At 38.9% G+C, this 21,139-nt stretch overlaps 1 protein-coding gene across 1 annotated transcript; it reads right to left on the bottom strand.

Annotated features, from left to right (window-relative positions):
• Nucleotides 1-8,623: 8,623 nt before the first annotated feature.
• On the bottom strand, nucleotides 8,624-21,014 carry tlr1 (toll-like receptor 1). Its single transcript, XM_060825664.1, has 3 exons — nucleotides 20,749-21,014; nucleotides 16,089-16,121; nucleotides 8,624-11,190 (listed from the first exon to the last, which is right to left on the bottom strand). Exons 1-3 carry the CDS (start codon nucleotides 20,780-20,782, stop codon nucleotides 8,666-8,668), a joined length of 2,592 nt encoding a protein of 863 aa, XP_060681647.1. The 5' UTR covers nucleotides 20,783-21,014; the 3' UTR covers nucleotides 8,624-8,665.
• Nucleotides 21,015-21,139: the final 125 nt, after the last annotated feature.

Below are 21,139 nucleotides of genomic sequence, written 5' to 3'. Positions count from 1 at the left end.
TCAGACTGAGATGATGTTACTGAGTCATCCTGTTTGTCAGGCTGCTGATCACAGAGCTCCATCTGTGCAGCTTTTGTAAGAAGAAATGTGTAAAAATCTTCGAGTAAAAAGATGAAGGGCTTATGCTCGAAACGTCGAATTCTCTATTTCTGAGATGCTGCCTGACCTGCTGTGCTTTGACCAGCAACACATTTGCAGCTAAGAAGAAATGTGAACATGTCTTATCCTGCTCCACGATGTAGACCCTGGTCCTTTTTGGAGGCCTCTGAGGCAAAGAGCAAGGTTTGCTGACTCTTCACCGCCTGGAGATTCTCCTTGACATAAACTTCCATTGTCTACAGGAGTAGGTTCTTTATATGTCTCTGACATTTGGACAGCTTTTCTCAACTGTAGTGCCATAGCTTAGTTGGTTAAGGCACCTACCTAGTGAATAGTATGTCCTGTTTTTTTTATATAGGAGTTGGGAGATCATGTTGCGGCTGAACAGGGGATTCTCAGCCACTTTTGGAATATTGCGTTCAATTTTGGTCTTCCTACTATAGGAAAGGTATGATGAAACTTGAAAGGGTTCAGAAAAGATTTACAAGGATGCTGTCAGGGTTGGAGGGTTTGAGCTACAAGGAGGGGCTGAATGGGCTGGGGCTACTTTCCCTGGAGCGTACGAGGCTGAGGGGTGACCTTAGAAAAGTTTATAAAATCATGAGGGGCATAGATAGGGTGAATTGTCAAGGTATTTTCCACAGGATAGGGTAGTCTGAAATTAGAGGGAATACATTTAAGGCAAGAGGAGAAAGATTTAAAAGGGACCCAAGGGGAATTTTTTTCATGCAGAGGGTGGAGCATATATAGAATGAACTCCCAGAAGAACTAGTGGAGTCTGGTACAATTACAACATTTGAAAGGCACCCGAATGGGTATATAAATGGGTTGGGATTAGAGGGATATGGGTCAAATGCTAGTAAATGAGACTAGATTGGCATCACAGTGGCTCAATGGCTAGCACTGCTACCACACAGCACCAGGAACCTGGGTTTGATTCCAACCTTGGCCCACTGCCTGTGTGAAGTTTGCACATTCTCTCTGCGTCTGTGTGGGTTTCCTCCCACGATCCAAAGATGTGTAGGTTAGGCGGACTGGCCATGCTAAATTGCCTATAGCGTTAGGATGCCTAGATTAGGTGCATGAGTCAAGGGTAACTGTAGAGTAATAGTTTTTTTTTAGATTACTTACAGTGTGGAAACAGGCCCTTCGGCCCAACAAGTCCACACCGACCCGCCGAAGCACAACCCACCCATACCCCTACATATACCCCTTACCTAACACTATGGGCAATTTAGCATGGCCAATTCACCTGACCCGCACATCTTTGGACTGTGGGAGGAAACTGCAAACTCCACACAGTCAGTCGCCTGAGGCGGGAATTGAACCCAGGTCCCTGGCGCTGTGAGGCAGCAGTGCTAACCACAGTGTAGGGGAATAGGTCTTGGAGGGTCGGTGTGGACTTGTTGGGTCAAATGGCCTGTTTCCACACTGCAGGGATTCTAAAATTAATGCAGAATATCTGGTTGACCTGTAAGAGTTTGACAGAAGGGTTTGTTTCTGTGCTGTATATCCCTATCACTCTATTAGGAGAAATTATGTTGCAGATAGCCCTCTCACCACTCATTAGTGAGAATCTTATTTCAGTGTTTAATACTTTTTTGGAAAATAAGGCCCTTTTGCTCTCAATGTCAAGAAGCTCTTTGCTGACCATTTCACATGATTTTCCCAATTTTTTTTCACCAGTGCGCATATTGTTCAGTGTCTGGAAAGATTCCACTCTAAATGTCTCACTAACCAGTACTGGATTGTCTCTTGGGGGTATATCGCATGTTAGTCACACTTCATGAAATTGCCAAGAAATCTACGAGTAGAGAAATGACATTTATCCATTATCCTGAAAAGTCTCTCAAAAACATTCAGACACACCATAGTGTTATGAAGATGTGGGTGTACTGTACCATTAAGATAGGTGAAAATTAGCAGTGACAACACCAATTGTTTTCTCAATAAGATATAATATAAACATGTGGTCTAGCTACTGGTAGTTAGTTGCTGGGAAACAAAAATAGATTTGAATTAGGCCAATCAATTTAAATATACCCCAAAACAAATACCAGCTTAGATTTGGTATATTGAATTTTAAAAGCCAATGACATAATTCGATCTTTTAGGGTATAAGACCTGGAAAAATTGAACAATTTGGAGGAGAACTGCCGAGCCATCAGCATGTGAAAAGACTGCCCAAAAAATTGCTCTCTTGAAGGTACCTTTATTGATCAGTAACCTGTGAAGCAGAATCCCCAAGAAAAAAGACCGAAATACAGAGAAGAACTGAAAGCTACCTGATTTTGAGGCAAGTTTTATTTTGTAAATCGTAATTGGGAGTTTTATCGGATTAGTATTATTGAAGGGAAGGCAAAAGATAGGTTAGAGGAATGAGTTGTAAATAGCTATTAATTAATTATTCTCTGTTATACTTTAAGAAATAAAGTTGTTAATTTAACTAGGTCTTGGCCTATCAAATTTTCACAAATTACTGCACGGGATAAATCTTTTCTGTGTCACTAGTTTTAAATTAAACAGGAGAATTTACCATGTGTCATAACAATAGTGATAATGTATAGACCATTGGTGGCTAGAAGGTGAAATCATGGCCAGATTTATTTTTTAATTTTACCTTTTTCTATTTGAGGACAATACTTTCATGGTCTATAATTGCTGTTCCTATTCCTCTCATGGATGATGTGGAGGGGAAAATGCATTTAAAATTGAGCTTGATCTGAGACACCAGATAGATTGCAACCAATCTCATGTGGTTCTGAGGATGTGATTGCACAGTTTAGACAATTGTCTTTGGAGTCAAAGATATATCGACCAATCCAATACAAAGTATCTAACCATGATCCTGTGAAGACCAGTGATGAGTATGTTCCTGATTCCTAGTGGTTAAACTGATGGCATGGATTATGTTCGATTGCAGTTCTGCATTGACTTTGATGATCAAAATTGGATTTCAGCTTTCTGAATTTTATTGCTTGATGTAGAAGTTGAGTTAAAGGTTAACTTCTCATCTATTATCCAATCTTTGATAGAAAAGATTTAACCATCAGTTGATTCCTCTGAAATAATTCTCACATGATTTAATTGCAGTTTTCGATTTAATAATGATGTTACACTTTATCTGAACATCATTCCCGCTTAAATCATTAATTTCACATATTTTACTTCTCATAGAAAGTAATGGGTTATGAAAATGGATTTCCATAATATTGCCTTAACAAAAGCTTGTTGATCCTCGAACAACAACACAGGCAAAATTCAGACAAAGCAGTTTATTTAACAATAGGTTTTAACAAATAATGGCTCAACAATGTTTCTTAACATGATCTTTCAAATTTCACTAAGCAGTAAGCAAGAAAATGACAATGATCCAACCTGGTTCCTTGGTTTCAGATAAGGTGCCCACACTGATGCTGACTTTTGACCATTTTGAGAGTTGACAGCTCAAGATGAACTGTTTATATCGCATCTTAATCATCTCAATATCTTACCTCTATCTCACAAACTTGGTCTTTATACTCAGGAATGCAAAGGCCAACATTTGTCAGCGTATAGGTTTCAATATGGCCTTCAAGTACTGATATCATAGCTGTCTTTCAAAACCAATATTAAGTTACCGTACATGTTGAGTTATCTAGACACCTTAGAAATTGTAGTCCTTATCTAGGTACTAAATTCTCTTGACCTGGGTGTAACCATTGCTTTGAAATTGCAGAATTGTGACTTTTAGGTTCAAAACTGTCTGATTTGTTTACACATAGGGACAAAGTGCATCTGCCCATTGTTTCATCAGGAGGTCCCCTATCTCTGGTTTCAAGTCCCATGTCAAGACTTATTGGTCAAAGAAAGAGGCTCAAGACATGGTTCCACGAGCTGATAACCTCACTATTTTCACAATATTGCACAATGGGGGGTGGGAGAGGAGATGCATTGGACACGTAGCATGTGAACATACTTGGCAGAGTTTGCCCAGCAGTCCAAACTCTTTCCTCACATTTGGTATCTGGTTAATATGCTGGAGAATATGGAGATGCAACACTTTATTTCCTTAGATTTGCCTAATTCATAAAATAATCTAACATTTGTTCCTTTTGAACTTGAGTTGATCCACATTAGGTCATTTTTCACGTTGCACTTCACTTTACTCTCTAGCCTTGCCTGAATCAACAATAGCCAATATTACATCCGAATAACACATATCATATATATGTTTTGCCCCAGGGGTTTTCTCAGTTTATTAATCATTCTTTCAATTCTTGAAACTTCATATTTGGTGGAGCTCTCCTCTAACCAGGCTCTCTCTCTCCCTTTTTGATATTTATGGGCTTCTCTAAGCCATACGTACATCATAACTAAGCTTAATTTGGTCAATATTAAACATCATAACAGTGACAAAATCTTAATTCATTATAAATAAAGTTATTGTGTATCTTATTGCCAAAAAATCTTGGATTTACAAGTTTTCCCTGTCACACATGCATCCTGATCAATTCTTGTCACATTCTTTTTTCCTCTTTCTCTCTGATTCCACTTTCATGGTTAACTCTAAAGGAATTCTAGTTCTTTTTGCTTTATCTATGTTTGTACAATTGTGTTTGACTATATTCTGATTATTTCAGTTAGCTTCTCCAAAGAGAAACATTTTTCTATAGTATATATCAGTGCATTTGATTAGAAACTTTTCTCATTCTTGTAAACAGAAATTAATCATCTCATTGCACTTCGGGCATTTGGTGCATGCCAGTTTGTTCCAGTTTGAAAACCCGATCATTATGCTTCTGGTCTCAATCATTCATATATTAGGAAACTGAAAAACAACCCTCCATCACCACGCTCTGTCTTCTACCTTTGAGCCAGTTCTGTATCCAAATAGCTAGTTCTCCCTGTATTTAGTTTTTTTTAGATTAGATTAGATTATTTACAGTGTGGAAACAGGCCCTTCGGCCCAACAAGTTCTCCCAAAAAAAAGGATTCTAGGTAATCCAAGATGGAGGACGGGAAACATTTTTGACTGTAACAGCTGCTCCTTTTTTTGAGGTATTTTAGGTGTTGGAGGTGATTTCCCCAAATTCCAGGAGCAGCAATTACTGTTTTATATGCTGTTGCACTGTTTTGTAACTTTGGAAAAACAAGTCAAAACAACAGCAGTTTTAAAAGGGAGAAGAAAAGACAATGGAAGCACATGGTGGAGTCAATGCAGGAGAGAGAGAAAGAAAGAAACTGACACTGCCTTTGCTGTTTGAATTCATGTATCGCTGGACATTGGAGTGCATCTGGGAAAATTAACATACAGTGAAATTCACAACTGATCTTGGAGGAACTGTTTGGGTGAAGTTCACAGCACAGAAGCAGATAAATGCATTGTTGTTTTAAATGTGACCTACAGAAAGTCTGCAGTAGTGAGTAGAGTGGGTTCTAACAGGGAAGGCAGATGACCTCAGGGCATGGTTAGGAACTTGGGACTAGGATATCATAGCAATTACAAAAAGATAGCTCAGGGATGAGTAGGACTGGCAGTTTGATGTTCCAGGATACAAATACTATAAGAAGGATAGAAAGGGATGCAAGAGAGGAGGGGAGAGGTGTTTTTAATAAGGGATAGCATTACAGCTGTGTTGAGGGAGGATATTCCTGGAAATACATCCAGGGAAGTTATTTGGGTGGAACTGAGAAATAAGAAAGGGATGATCACCTTATTGAGGTTGTATTATTTACTGTGGAAAAAAGATATGGAAGATATAGAAAGTAGAGAAATAGATGGTGACGCCTTGCAAAATGTCCAAATTACAGAGGAGGAAGTGCTGGATGTCTTGAAACACATAAAGGTGGATAAATCCGCAGGACCTGATCAGGTGTACCAGAGAACTCTGTGGGAAGCTAGAGAAATGATTGCTGGCCTCTTGCTGAGATATTTGTATCATTGATAGTCACAGGTGAGGTGCCGGAAGACTGGAGGTTGGCAAACGTGGTGTCACTGTTTAAGAAGGGTAGTAAGGACAAGCCAGGGAATTATAGACCAGTGAGCCTGATGTCGATAGTGGGCACGTTGTTGGAAAGAATCCTGAGAGACAGGATGTTCATGTATTTGGAAAGACAAGGACTGATTAGGGATAGTCAACATGGCTTTGTGCATGGGAAATCATGTCTCACAAACTTGATTGAGTTTTTTGAGGAAGTAACAAAGAGGATTGATGAGGGCAGAGTGTTAGATGTGAACTATATGGATTTCAGTAAGGCGTTTGACAAGGTTTCCCATGAGAGATTAATTGGCAAGGTTAGATCTCACTGAATACAGGGAGAACTAGCCATTTGGATACAGAACTGGCTCAAAGGTAGAAGACAGAGGGTGGTGATGGAGGGTTGTTTTTCAGACTGGAGGCCTGTGACCAGTGGAGTGCCACAAGGATTAGTGCTGGGTCCTCTACTTTTTCGTCATTTACATAAATGATTTGGATGTGAGCATAAGAGGTACAGTTAGCAAGTTTGCAGATGCCACACCAAAATTGGAGGTATAGTGGGCAGCGAAGAAGGTTACCTCAGATTACAATAGGATCTTGACCAGATGGGCCAATGGGCAGAGATGTGGCAGATGGAGTTTAATTCAGATAAATGCATTTTGGGAAAGCAAATCTTAGCAGGACTTATACACTTAATGGTAAGGTCCTAGGGAGTGTAGCTGAACAAAAACACCTTGGACTGCAGATTCATAGATCCTTGAAAGTGGAATCGCAAGTAAATAGGATAGTGAAGAAGGCATTTGGTATGCTTTCCTTTATTGGTCAGAGTATTGAGTACAGGAGTTGGGAGGTCATGTTGCGGTTGTACAGGACATTGGTTGGGCCACTGTTGGAATATTGCATGCAATTCCGGTCTCCTTTCTATCGGAAAGATGTTGTGAAACTTGAAAGGGTTCAGAAAAGATTTACAAGGATGTTGGACAATTTGAGCTATAAGGAGAGGCTGAACAGGCTGGGGCTGTTTTCCCTGGAGCATCGGAGGCTGAGGGGTGACCTTACAGAGGTTTACAAAATCATGAGGGGCATGGAGAGGATAAATAAACAGTCTTTTCCCTGCTGTTAGGGAGTCCAGAACTAGAGGGCAGAGGTTTAGGGTGAGAGGAGAAAGAGGTAAAAGAGACCTGAGGGGCAACCTTTTCACTCACGGGTGGTACATGTATGGAATGAGCTGCCAGAGAAAGTGGTGGAGGCAGGTACAATTGCAACATTTAAGAGGCATTTGGATGGGTATATGAATAGGAAGGGTTTGGAGGGATATGGGTCGGGTGCTGGCAGGTGAGACAAGATTGTGTTGGGATATCTGGTTGGCATGGACGGGTTGGACAGAAGGATCTGTTTCCATGCTGTACATCTCTATAACCTCTTTCCATGAAATATCACGGGCCTCTGCATCTTGTTGATAAATGAACTTGCTTCCTATGGGATATATTGTGTCTTATTTAAGTAATTAAAACTTGCTTCCAACCTCTCATGTGCAATGACTTGATTTTAAAGCTTCCTTCCTCATTTTCAAAACTTGCTGTGCCCTCAGCTTTCCCTATCTCTGTAAACTCCTCCAACATCACATCGTTTTGAGATATCTGCTCTCATCCACATCCAATTCTTTGAGATCCCCCAATTTTAATTACAAAAACAGAAATTGCTGGCAAAACTTAGCAGATTAGGCAGCATCTTTGGGGAGGAAGCAAAGCTAACATTTTGAGTCTGGTGACTGTTCATTCAATTTTTGTATTTGTTTCGGATCTCTAGCATCTGCAGTTGTTTGTTTTATCCCAATGTCAATTACCCTACACTCGATGGTTATGCCTTAATCCTAACATGTGGAATTACTTCCCTAACCTATCTATCCTCTACCTCACTTTCTTCCTTTAAGATACTCCTTTTTGACTTTTTTTTTTGCCCATTTGTCCTAAAATGTGGTTGAGAATCTAATGTTCCTTTCCAATATTCCTATCAAGCATTTGGGGTGTCTACTACATTAAAAATGTTATATAAATACAAGTTGTTGCTACTGTTGTCAGTGAGAAATCTGCTAGGTCTCAGGCATAGTCAGTTCCCTATTATTATTTAAAGACCCCATTTCAGGTACAGCAGAGATTATCCCACACTTCAGCAAAGCGCAACTACAATGTGGCACTTGTAACAGGCTTTACCCTTCTCGAATCTTTTTCAGCCATCAAAAGAAGTGCAATAGGTAATCTCATCTGTCCTCACCTAAGTTCTGAGGCCGTATTCCAATCATCTGAGAGAGGAAAGGATGCCAACCAGATACTTAAGGTACTGATTAACCCAACCAGCTTTTCTCCCACATTCTATTTAAACCCTTGCTCAGATTTACATGTTACCAATTACCTAACTTTATTTGTGCTTTCAGCCAATGTTCTATTGAATGAGGCTTTTTCTAAAATAAACATTCTAATTTAGTATAATCCAAAACGTTATAATCTTATAAAGTGAACACACTGATAGAACATATGTATACTATGAAGATTGAAGTGATGCAACTCAGAATACAATTAATCACTGTGTACAGAAATAACATCCTCTCATGGAGCAGTCAGACTTATTCCTATGGCTGCTTGGAGATTGGCCCAAAATAGTCTCTGTTTGTTTTTGTCATTAGGCCACTCTAAGTAGGTCTTCTTTGCCATAAGTGACTTAAGTTTATAATATTTTGATGGAATTAGGTACTGAGGGATTGGCTCCAAGACAATTAGAATCAAGTTCTCAGTCTGTTCACTTAACACTTGGTGCTGTGCAAAGTAAAGCTCATAGTGACACCATTCACTCTGAATGAAATTAGGCGATAAAACAAAAATCGATTTGTAACTTTTCTCTATACAGTTAATTATGTTTTCAATAATACCTTTGCCTGGAATAAAGTCTCTTTCATGATGACAGATTCGTAAATTCCTCTCTTCTAGGTTTGATAGTAGCTGTTCCTTCACCCAACTGTAGTCACGTTGGTTGTAGGACACAAAAGCATGGTAGACCAAATTTTCAGATAACTGGTAGGAGTCAGTCTTCATTGTTCTTTGTTTCATCTGGGTCCATTGCCATATCATTCTCAAGTACCAAGGCAAGTCCAAAAAATGGCACATTAACCCAATTAGAATTGCTAATACAAACATAGTACCAAGTACAATTACCAATAAGAGGGTTGTACTGCATGTCACTTCGGATAAATGGAAATCCTTCAGCAATGTTCCTTTAAGGATATCTGGATAGGCACAACGATAGGACTTTGGCCACCCTATCATCTCTATTTGGGTGTTTTTATTCATTGTGCTAAAGTCTCTTAAATTACAGGTACATGTAAATGGATTGGAGGCAGCATTCAGCACAGTCAGTCTTTGGCAACTTTGAAGAAAAATGCTTGAAGGTTCATGAAATGAGTTCGCCTCGACAAACAAAATCTCAAGATTTCTAAATTTGCTGCAGTCAGGTGGATTAGCTAACTTATTAGCACCAAGGTATAATTCTTTCAAATTGTTCAAGTCCTTCAATACTTTTGGAACAGTATAAATGTTATTTTTCTGCAAGTCAAGGATTTCTAGATTGCTGGGTAAACATGTGAAAACAGAATCTGTAAGTCTGTTTGAAGATAGGTTCAGCTTTATCAAGCTGTTGGTCCAAGGGCAAACTCTAATCTCATCAAAAATAAGTTGGTTTTGACTCACATCCAAGTGCTTCAGAGATGACATGTATGTAGTCATGTTACTCACTTTAAATAACTGGCCAAATCTATTTTGCTTTAAAATAAAAGTCTCCAAAGATTTTAGGGTGTTGCAGTCTTGAAGAAAAAAATCACTGGTAAATGAATTATCTGAAATGTCAATGAGTTTGTATGTGTTTCCTTCTTTTGGACAAGTCAGGAAAATCATTCCTGATTCATAAATTGCCAGATTTTCAACTTTAAGGTCTTCAAAGACATTATATATATTCGCTTGATTGAAATAGAATGGCAAGAACTCTATTTGTCTGAGAGTAAATGTCTTCAATTCTTTTTGAAAATGAAGCGAAGACAAGAGTTGTTTAACTTGGCATATCTTCATGTTAGAAATGCTGAGATTTTCAACTGAAGAATCCCAAATAATTTTTAATATCTGCGTGGAAGTTTCCCAGTCCACCTTTAAATGTTGTAAAGATAGATTCTGGACTCTTGAGTAGTTTCCCAGTACTTTAAAACTTTCAATATAATGGCTGCAATCACTGCAGCATTGGCTTACGATATCTCTTTTGCTGCAAACTTCACAACAGTCAACACTCAACAATTGGTTGCAATTTTGGCAGCATTCAATGTTTGATAATGTTAAAATGTAAGATGTATTGAAGGCATCATCTAAGATATCTTTTAAAAAATTGAAGTTTGTAATAGATGGCAAAACAATGTGGAGTTTTGCTGTTCTTAAAATCGTTAAGGCACTATGGCCATACTCCGACAATAGTTTTATGTTGATCAAAACTTCCTCCAACTGCTTCCCTGAAATTTCTTTTAGGTCATCTTTTTGAAACTTTATTGTTTTTCTGCTTCCTAAACTTAAATATTCCAAATCTTGCAGAAAGCTAAATGCCTTCCCAAGTGTCAGACTAAGAAAATTATTTTCGGAAATATCCAAATATTTAAGAGAGGTAGCATTATACAAGAAGTGACACTCTATATTTGAGAGTTGATTTTTGGAAAGATCTAAACATTCCAGCTTTTGATTAGACTTGAAAACAGCAGGTGCTAAATTGCTAATTTTATTGGAGGACAAATTCAAATATTTCAACTGGTGGAGGGGGACAAAATCCTGCAAATGAATCTCAGTAATATTGTTCTGTGATAAATCCAGTATCTGAGAGAGATTTGGTAGGTTCTTTGGCACAGTGGACAAGGAGGAAGATGAATAGTTTATGACAATATCATTTGCTACAGGAAAGCAAAGACTGTGGCAGAATTGAAACATTATAATCCACAGAAAGAAGGAGAAAATGTTGACCATGGTGGGGTGCTTTCTTGTATTTCTTTCTCGCAGTTGAACACTGATGTATTTCTCTTTTGTGGAATCTACTTTGCTTAATGAGGATACTGAAACATAAACAAAACATGAATATTACCACTATGTTTCAAGTAATGGTAATTTGAAAATAAAACATGCAATTAAGTGACACATTCCAAAATATCAGACAAAAAAATGTTATCTGAGAAATACTAACAAAAATGTAAATATCTAACACAATTTAACGCAATAGTTAATAGTCAATATCCAGTACATTTCAAATCAGTGAGAGCTGTTGTGTACATTATTGTTATTACCACTGATTAAAGTAAGTTTCAGAGAGAAGACTTTGAAAGCTTTCATGAACATATTTCAATGAAGTCAGTATAATAAGGTGGCTGCACCTGATATCCCATTTTTATTCCTTCTCAGATACTAAAGTGCAATTTCTCTGTATACTTAAAACACAAAGGAATTTTCGTCATTTGGAATTTAATTTAATCCAGCACTCTGAGCAGGAAGCAGCTTTCTCAGGAAGCTGGTTGCAAAGTACTTTGACTTATCATCCACTGTAATTAATAGTTAGTGTATCATTCTACATCAATCTCACAAGGACATGTTAAGTACGCAGTTCAATCACAATGCCCCAGGAAAATGAATTTTCCATTTTTCTCTTCAATGATATGGCAACCACATTAGAATTATTGCCTGGCAATGATGAGGTTTAGGAATGAGCAACCTACTTTGTGACTCCAGGTTTTCAACTTTCCTCTCAAACATATGTTTGGCAGCAGTGGTCACTGTACCTGTGCTCACACTCAGAAAATCTCTCTACTGATAAGAGTATGGTAGTTTCCTTATGCTTCAGATAGTTGGAGCTAATAAGACTTAACACACTACGTTATTTTGTTCAAGTGTCATTTGATCTTAACTCCCTCTTGGCCATCTCTATCCCCATTCTATACCAAATGACTAGAGCAATATGCCTAAAATACCATTTGCTCTTTTTTTAATTTAAATATGTAAACTCGTTGGTCCAGCAGGAATTACTGACATTGTTATAGCTAATATTTCTTTGTAGAAAACTCCTTACATTCACTCACACAATACAGGTAAAGGCACTTTCAATGTTTATATTTTCTTAAACATCTATCATCATTCTCTACTCTCTTGAACATTTGCATCTTTCTCTGAAGCTTGTGAAAGGATGGGAGGCAATGAGAAGATTTCCAATAACTGCACAATCCCTTCAAGCAACGAAACAATTCCAGACTTCCTTGGTGGAAAGAAAACAATTTTTAGGAACCTACTTTTTTTTAAAAGGTGTATTAACACAGTAAAGTTCTCTGTGGTTTGTGTACACATGCATTGAAAATAAATTTATTTTAAAAGCATTATTATGGGTTAAAGCTTAATGCATACTCCATTACACTGAGTCACCTTCATGTACCATGGCACTTCATCGGGTATACCTGCAAACAAAGAATGGTTGGAAGGCAAGCTCCAGGATATATATGCAGCAGCAGAATAAAGTGTTGAGCCAGATATCCAGGTCTCAGCTGCTCAGGAGGTGGGTATGACACACTAGAACAAGTTGATTAAAAGTATCTATAACTCCAAGTTGGAATGGCAAGTGGCTTGGAGGGAAACTATTGGGTGATAGCATTCCAATGCACCTGTTGTCTTTGTCTTTCTTGATGAAAAAAATCACAGGTCTGGACAAATAATTTCAACAGAGGTTTACGTTGCTAATGCTGCACATTGCTTCCACGTGCCCTGGTTGTGAAAAGAATGAACAGTTAAGATAATGGATTGGGATAACACTGAATACTTTGGGCTGGAGGAGTGGGGATGGAGGTCTTATCAAGACCCATAAGTGTTGTGGAGTGGATGTATTCTGCATCAAAACATAATTGCAGTGGGGTCAGGGGAAATTGCCCACTGGATTTAATGACCCATTCACCTTCAATTTAATCTGCAGGGAGCGTCAAATTTGTGGCATAGTGACATTCATCACTAATAGGATGCTGTCATCAAGCCAAAAAGACAACCTGTCAATCACACAAAGGAGTAATGGGATATATCAAATTCTGTGCCAGTGTGATCCAGACTATACATTTCAAAGACTGGAGGATTCATCAAACAGCTCACAACAAGAAAAGTACTGACTATATTCAACCAGTGTTCACTTATAAAATTCTCAACAATGTCTAACATTAGCTATGATTTTGAAATTGGATTCAATTTGCTGGATAATCCTGAGTGTGCAAAGAATTACTCTGATGGCCCATTTATGATCATCTGTCACGCATGCACGGTGATGAACTTTACATACTGAAAGCTTTACATATAATTTCACAAGGCCCTGTCATTTGTAGATAGAAAAAATATGTGCATATACAGTGCTATTTCAACTCAATAAAATGATTCACGGCCATTCATTGGCCATTTCTCAGGCCAATGTCTTGACCAATTAGAGTCAATTTGGCTAGTTCATAATTTAAACAAAGCCTGGCAGGTAACTGCCAATCGGCACGGTGGCTCAGTGGTTAGCACTGCTGCCTCACAGCGCCAGGGACCAGAGTTTGATTCCGGCCTTGGATGACGGGCTGTGTGGAGTTTGCACATTCTCCTCGTGTCTGCGTTGGTTTCCTCCAGATTCTCCGGTTTCCTCCCACAGTCCAAAGATGTGCAGGTTAGGTGAATTGGCCATGCTAAATTGCCCATAGTGTCCAAGGATACATAGGTTATGTACATTAGTCAGGGGTAAATGTAGGGGAATGGGTCTGGGTGGGTTACTGCTCAGAGGGTCGGTGTGGGCTTGTTGGGCTGAAGGACCTGTTTCCACACTGTCAGGATTCTGTGGCACTGTTAGTTGGTGTATTCACTAGGTCAACGTTATTTGCCGAACAGTCAGCACTCACCTCTCATGCAGCATAGATGCTGGTTTTCCTTTTAAATTGGTATTCTTGCAAATGGTCCTGATGAATGCAAAATGAAAAACTTCGGCTTTTTTTTCTAGCAATGCTTGTGTTCTGTACTGCCAAAAGACTATTTGAAAACCACAATACAAATACAGAAATTTTATACAAAACAATATTTCCAGACTGTCTACTTTGAAGGTTTTTTTTTCCAGTTTATCAGACCTAAATACAGTTCTAATCTACAAAATTAACTTTTCTCTCTGAAGCTTTTTCAGAATAAACATGCAAAAATAAGTTTCTATCTGTAAAGCAGAAATTTCAAGCTTCACCATATCAAATTGATAAATAAAATTTGAAACAATTATAAAATATTTACTTTCAAAAATATTCCTTTATTTGAAACCTGTCAAATATCCAGTACATAGATAAATGCTTAACTGAAAAATGTTTAGCAACCTGTCACAGGTATTCAGAAAATTATAAGTAAGCTGGAATTGTGTTAACAATGTAAGTAACTTCCTCTTTCTTGTTAGATATGCTCGGTGCAGAAACTTTATTAAAATCAATCAGAGACCAAAACACTATTTTGCAAGATGGTAATATTTATGTGTATATTACTCTATTAATTTAGTTTATTGATATAATGCCATATTAAATGATACATTAACACATTTTCATTTGTATCACACAGTTACAGGAGGTGACATAGTAAAAGGAGTAACAACAAAGCAAGGAAGGAGTGAGTGAGTGGTAATTGGTGAGGTGGGTAATTGCAGGGGAGTAATAGGGTCCAATAAGTGAGTAAAAGTCAGGTGGGGGTGCACTAATCACAGGAGGAACCAAAGGAGTTAGCAACAGGAACTAGTGAGGAGAAGTGAGGGGTATACTAGCAGGAGGAAGCAACAAATGGAGCAGAGTGTATGGAGGAACAAACAGCATGCAGTGGGGTACCAAAACAAATAATGTGTGCTTTTTTTCTGCCTTAGTTTGCATCATCATTGACACAAGCAGCTGCCTTGGAAGTCACTGGCTTTGATGTTCAGGCAAAGAGATGTTTGCAATTAGAGCATTTACCGACAACTTGGGACACTGATAAACAGATCATCATCTAATTTCATCTACTTGAAATACTCTAAGGGTAAAAAATCTCATCACAATTTGTACTTGAGACATCAGTTTTTTCGAGCACTTGTAGAATGAGGACTGCTTGCCCAAATTGTGAAGTGACAGTGCTACTGAGCTAAGTCAGACACAAGAGATTCTAGTTCATTCAAAACCACCTTCCTGCACAACATTAAATTTAGGTCCCAAGATACTTCATGGAGGGATTACAAAAGTATAACAGATACTGAGTTTTTAAAGCCAGGCTAGAGTGGTTTTAGGAGAAATTCTAATCAATTGGGGCCAGGTAGCTTTAATAGACTCCAGAATCAACAAAAGTAGTACACTCTAACCAGTGCCACTCTGTTCACCCTCTCCAGCCATTTATCTTCTGAAGTCATGAGGACAGACTTAAGTTCCCTACAAGACATATTCTAATTCTACTCTAAACCTTTCAATATCATGCACAAGTGGGATGAAAGTTGACTGTTTCAATTTGCATTTGGTCCAAGAAAGAAGTATCTGAGATCGACTGAGTCTCCTGAAGTACTTGCTGCGAAATAGAGTTTGTGAAATCTGTTTATTCTCCACCCATTGTCATATATATTTTAATCACTGTCAGGCTACGGCAGTTACTGTCAATTCAGTCACTTACTACTGACTCCTAATTGTCTTTGAAAAGATGGTGATGGGTCTTCAATTGAACCACGGCAATCCAATAACACTTTCACAAACAATTAAACTTTTGCAAACATGTTAACTGAAATAAAATTGAATTTTCAATGATTTATAAAGGAGAGGCTATGATAAATTGATTGACAATTTCCAGCTCATTAAAAAGCTTTCTACTGGTAATCACATACACCAATTGAAATCTGGAACGCCAATTTTCTTTTTACAAAAAATTACATATTTGAAATTAATTGTTAAAGTGAAAATGTACTAAAAATGTGGATTCTTACCTCTGCAAATGGACATAGTCTCTGCAACAACATCTGCAAAGCAGTAAAAAAAACAGCTCCTCTGTTACTACATATACAAAATGGCATCGCTGGCAAGAAAATTTTCTTTTGAATACAGCAATATGCAGGCTAAAAGAAGGCACATAACAGTTCAACAGATCTGAAGCTGATGTCCTGTAACTATTTGGATTAGTTGCAGCTACATACTTTGGACATTATTTGGCGGCATGTTGTAGAAAGATAGCTAAATACATGAAACACACTGATAAAAACGTTAACATTTGCTCGTTTCTCAGTGCAGTAAGCTTTGGCTGGAAGGTCAAAAGCAGAAGTGAAACTTTCAGTAATTACAAAACCAGATGTGGTGAAGGGAAGGGGAAACAGCTATAAACGAGGGAATACAGACCAGTGTACGTCTGGAGAGTGTGTTAATTTTTATAAGATTCAAACAGTGAATGTCAGCATTAATAACTTGGGGACCCAATTTTCTACTTAAGCTGATAAAATTTCATTGAATACAGTAATTTGGAGTTACTGAGTTGAACAGTGTGGTTCTGGAAAAGCACAGCCGGTCAGGCAGCATCCGAGGAGCAGGAGAATTGATATTTCAAACGTGAGCTCTTAATCAGGAAACGCTTCCAACAATATTACAGAAAATACTGAGACCACTCAACAGGTCTGATGACAACATGGATAGGACTAACAAGTTAACAAAGATCCATCTTCAAAGCCTAAAATAGAAGCCAGATTTGTGTATTTCGTTTTCTTTCTGAATTTCATTAAAGGTTTAGAAAATATATCATCCAAACAGCTAACAAGCAGGTGGCTGATGTGTTGATCAAAAATGGTCAAGACTTTTATTTACTGCTGAATATCAACAGAAGTGTAGCACACTGTCCAATCTTACAGCACTATTTAATTTTCAAATATACAGGAGAAGCCATTATGTGGCCATGCTGATGCCCATTTTGTTTATCAGTATTAACCACAAAGCTGAAAAATGGTAGTAATCCTGGTTCATTAAGACCTTTACCCCAGTAAATCAGACAGGTATATAGCAGTAGGACTGCAAATTGTCATTTGCAAATATGATCTACTACAGTAGCAGGTTCCTTGGCTTCCTGCCCAAAATGTGCCATCTGTGTCAGAACTTGTCACAGCAAACTTATTAACCTGCACCTATGGGACCAGCAGCTCTCTGTTTGATCAAATATTCCTGTTGATCAAGAGATTCACATAACCAACAAAAATATTAACTAATCAAAATTTACTGCTTTTGATGCTTTATTTGCAGCATAGATCAATTAAATAATAATGCAATATTGTCTCAAAAAAATCATATCGGCAGACAGCCTTCTCACTTAATGCGAATCCTCTTACAAGGATGCCTTCCTTGAAGAAGCTCTCTTCCTCCCTCTACAAGGATTTCAGTGTGCGAATCCTCTTGCAAGGATGCCTTCCTTGAAGAAGCTCTCTTCCTCTCTCTACAAGGATTTCAGTGCTCATTCCTGATGAAGGGCTTGTGCCCGAAACGTCGAATTTCCTGTTCCTTGGATGCTGCCCGACCTGCTGTGCTTTAACCAGCAACACATTTTCAGCCTTCTCACTTACCCTTAAGTGACTACTCTGCCACTGCGGAGATCACAAAAATGCAGTAAACTTCTGGTATTTCAGGTACCTCATATGTTAAGCTTTTCATTCCTAGGACATTCTCATGAATCTCCTCTGAACACACTCTAAGGCAAGTACATCCTTCCTAAAATATGAGGCCTAGAACTGCACACAATACTCCAAATGTGATCTGACCTGCTTTATATTCAAGTCCTTTCAAAATAAATGCCATCATTGCATTTGCCTTCCTAACTACTGACTCAACCTTTAAGTTTACCTTGAGAGAATCCTGGACGAGAACTCCCAGTTTCTTTGCAATTCAGACTTCTAAATTTTCGCCCCATTTAGAACATAGTCCATGCCTCTATTCTTCCTACCAAGGTGCATGATCTCACACTTTCCCACATTATACTCCATCTGCCACCTCTTTGCCCACTCTTCTAACCTGTCCAAATCCTCCTCAATTCTACCTGTCCCTATACCCATCTTTGTATCGTGTGCAAACTTAGCCAGAATGCCCCCAGAATCTTGTCATTTCAGTCAAGAACGTTACAAAGTTCTATTCCTGAGATGCTGCCTGGCCTGCTGTGCTTTGACCAGCAACACATTTGCAGCTGTGATCTCCAGCATCTGCAGACCTCATTTTTTACTCAACGTTACAAAGTAAACCACAACAAAGGGAATTGAAACTAAATGTCTGTAATCTGTCCTAAAAATGTATCCCTCTAAATTCTAGCATCATCCTAGTATATCTGAGCTACATTCTTTCCACTATCAACATAGCATTTGAGTTCCCGTTGGCAAATCTGAAATGCAGTACTTCAGATGGGGTCTGACTAAATATCTCTGAAAGCAAAGCAGAACGTCGTCCCTCGGTATTCAGTCCCTTGTTATAAAGTTAAAAATCACACAACACCAACAGGTTTAATTGGAAGCACTAGCTTTCAATTTATAGCAAAAGTTTACAGTGATGTAATTGAAATTATACATTGATAAATACCTTGATTGGTTGTTAAGTCTCTCATCTGTTAGAATGACAATGATAGTTTCACTTCTTTCATATGTAAATCACAAAACTTTTTTAAAAGAGTTACATTCTCAGGTTAGCTGTAACAATTGGTGTCAGCCCAGATAAGATGTTGAAGGTGTTCGCCCCCTGTGTGCTGTTGTCTGTGCCATAATGTTTAGACTGTATACATGTGTGCGTGAGTGTAAAGAGGTCTACGTTTGTGACAGGGTGGGTGCACGTGAGTGTGTGTGTGTCTGTCTGTCTAAGTGTTTGGGGTGGGGGGGTATGGTCTAAGTCAGCACTCAAAACCAACAACTGCTAATCTCTGAACACTGTCCTACATCTCATCCGCTGTATCCTCAGTCACAACGTCTTCACTTTTGACAACCAGTTCTTCATCTAGATATATGGAACTGCCATGGGGACCAAATTTGCACCCCAATATCCCAACATCTTCATGCACAGGTTTGAACAAGACTTCTCTACGCAGGACTTCCAACCAACATTATACATCAGGTACACTGACGACATTTTCTTCCTTTGGACCCATGGCGAGGAGTCAGTGACATCAACAGGTTTCATCCCACCATCAACCTCACCATAGACTACTCTCTACTATCGGTCTCATTCTTGAACACATGCATCTCCAAAAAGGATGGATATCTCAGCACCACACTCTACTACAAACCCACAGACAACCTAACAATGCTACACTTCTCCAGCTTCCACCCAAACATATCAAAACAGCCATTCCCAATGGACAAGCCCGACACGTACACCAGTTCTGTTCAGATGAGGAGGAATGTAATGGACACCTGGAGGTACTCAGGGATGCCCTCATAAGAATAGGATATGATGCTCAATTCATCGACTGCCAGTTCCAACGTGCCACATCAAGGAACTGTAATGATCTCCTCAGGCGACAGACATGCTGCAACCAACAGGGTACCCTTTGTTGTCCAGTACTTCCCAGGAGAAGAAAAACTATGCATGGTCTTCGCAGTCTGCAACACATTATCAATGAGGATAAGCACCTTCCTCACACCTCCACTGCTTGCCTTTAAACAACTGCCAAACCTCAAACAAATCACTGTCCGTAGTAAACTGCCTGGCTTTCAAGACAACTCCATACAACCCTGTCATGGTAGGCACTACAAGACGTGTCAGAGTGTGAATATAGATACCAACATTATGCGTGAGGACACCTCTCACCATGTATGTGGCAGGTACTCTTGCGACTCAGCCAACATTGTCTATCTCATACGCCACAGGCAAGGATGCCCTGAGGCATGGTACATTGGTGAAGCCGAGCAAAGGCTACAGCAAAGGATGAATGGGCACCACACAACAATCAACAGACAGCACACTCTCTCACAGACACAACCCCCACCCCAGACACACACACAAAACCCACATGCACATGTACACATTTGTGGGGCGAATTTGTACTTACAGAGTTACATTGTACTTTGCTCAAAAAGTGCATGAATCCATGTAAGACTCTGCTAACTCACTTTTTAGATTAGAATCAGTCTAAACATTATGACACAGACAGGGAACACAGGGGGCTAACACCTTCAACATCTTAACGTCCTATCTGCGCTAACACCAATTGTTAACCTGAGAATGTAACTTACAAAAAAGGTTTTGTGATTTACATATGAAAGAAGTGAAACTATCATGGTCATTTGAACAGATGAGAGACTTAACAAGCAAGGTATTTTTCAATGTATAATTTCAGTTATATCACACTGTAAACTTTGCTATAAATTCTGTGTCTTACAATTGTATACTCCACAACCACCTGAAGGAGCGGTGCTCCGAAAGCTAGTTCTTGCAATTAAACCTGTTGGACTACAATCTGGTGTTGTGTGTTTTTTTGTAACTTTGTACACCCCAGTCCAACACCGGCATATCCAAACCTTGCTATAAAGACTAACTTCCATTAGCATTTTCAAATGCTTGTTGAACCTAACTCTTAGGGATTCGTAGACTTAACAATCAACTCTTTCCGTAAAATATTCGAGCGCTAAAATTTACCTTGTGTATTATTTGAAATAAGTTTTGCATGCATCAGTGGAAACTTCTGCTTGGCATTGTGGATATTGATCTTTCTTCAATGCTGCACTTAAAACAATGTATTTGTGTTGAGAGTAAATGATGAGGGCTTATTAGTCCCTGCTAATAATGAGGAAGTTGCCTGTGCAAGGAGATAACCACGATCAAGTCAGGACAACAAGCATGACTTATTCAGAATTAAAATACTCAGGGGTACTGACAGCGTTGGTGCAGGAACTTCGCATACAGAATTAGAACCGGAATTCTGCACTCAACACGGGTGCAACGCCAAACCAATTCCCCCATGGGCTGGATGTTGGGTGGGATGTTCCTTTCCGGTGGGTCTCGCCTCACTAAGTACAAGGTTCCGGAT

The sequence above is a fragment of the Hemiscyllium ocellatum genome, chromosome 1 (assembly GCF_020745735.1).
Source record: "Hemiscyllium ocellatum isolate sHemOce1 chromosome 1, sHemOce1.pat.X.cur, whole genome shotgun sequence".
NCBI lineage: Eukaryota > Metazoa > Chordata > Chondrichthyes > Orectolobiformes > Hemiscylliidae > Hemiscyllium > Hemiscyllium ocellatum.
This window is presented reverse-complemented; position numbering and strand designations above follow the sequence as displayed.

Coding starts and splice junctions, on each gene's coding strand:
- tlr1 (XM_060825664.1), bottom strand. CDS start 20,782: ATGCATGCAAAACTTATTTCAAATAATACACAAG. Junction 16,122..20,748: donor TATTTCAAATAATACACAAG/GTAAATTTTAGC, acceptor ACTGCTTTGCAG/ATGTTGTTGCAGAGACTATG. Junction 11,191..16,088: donor GACTATGTCCATTTGCAGAG/GTAAGAATCCAC, acceptor TTTATGTTTCAG/TATCCTCATTAAGCAAAGTA.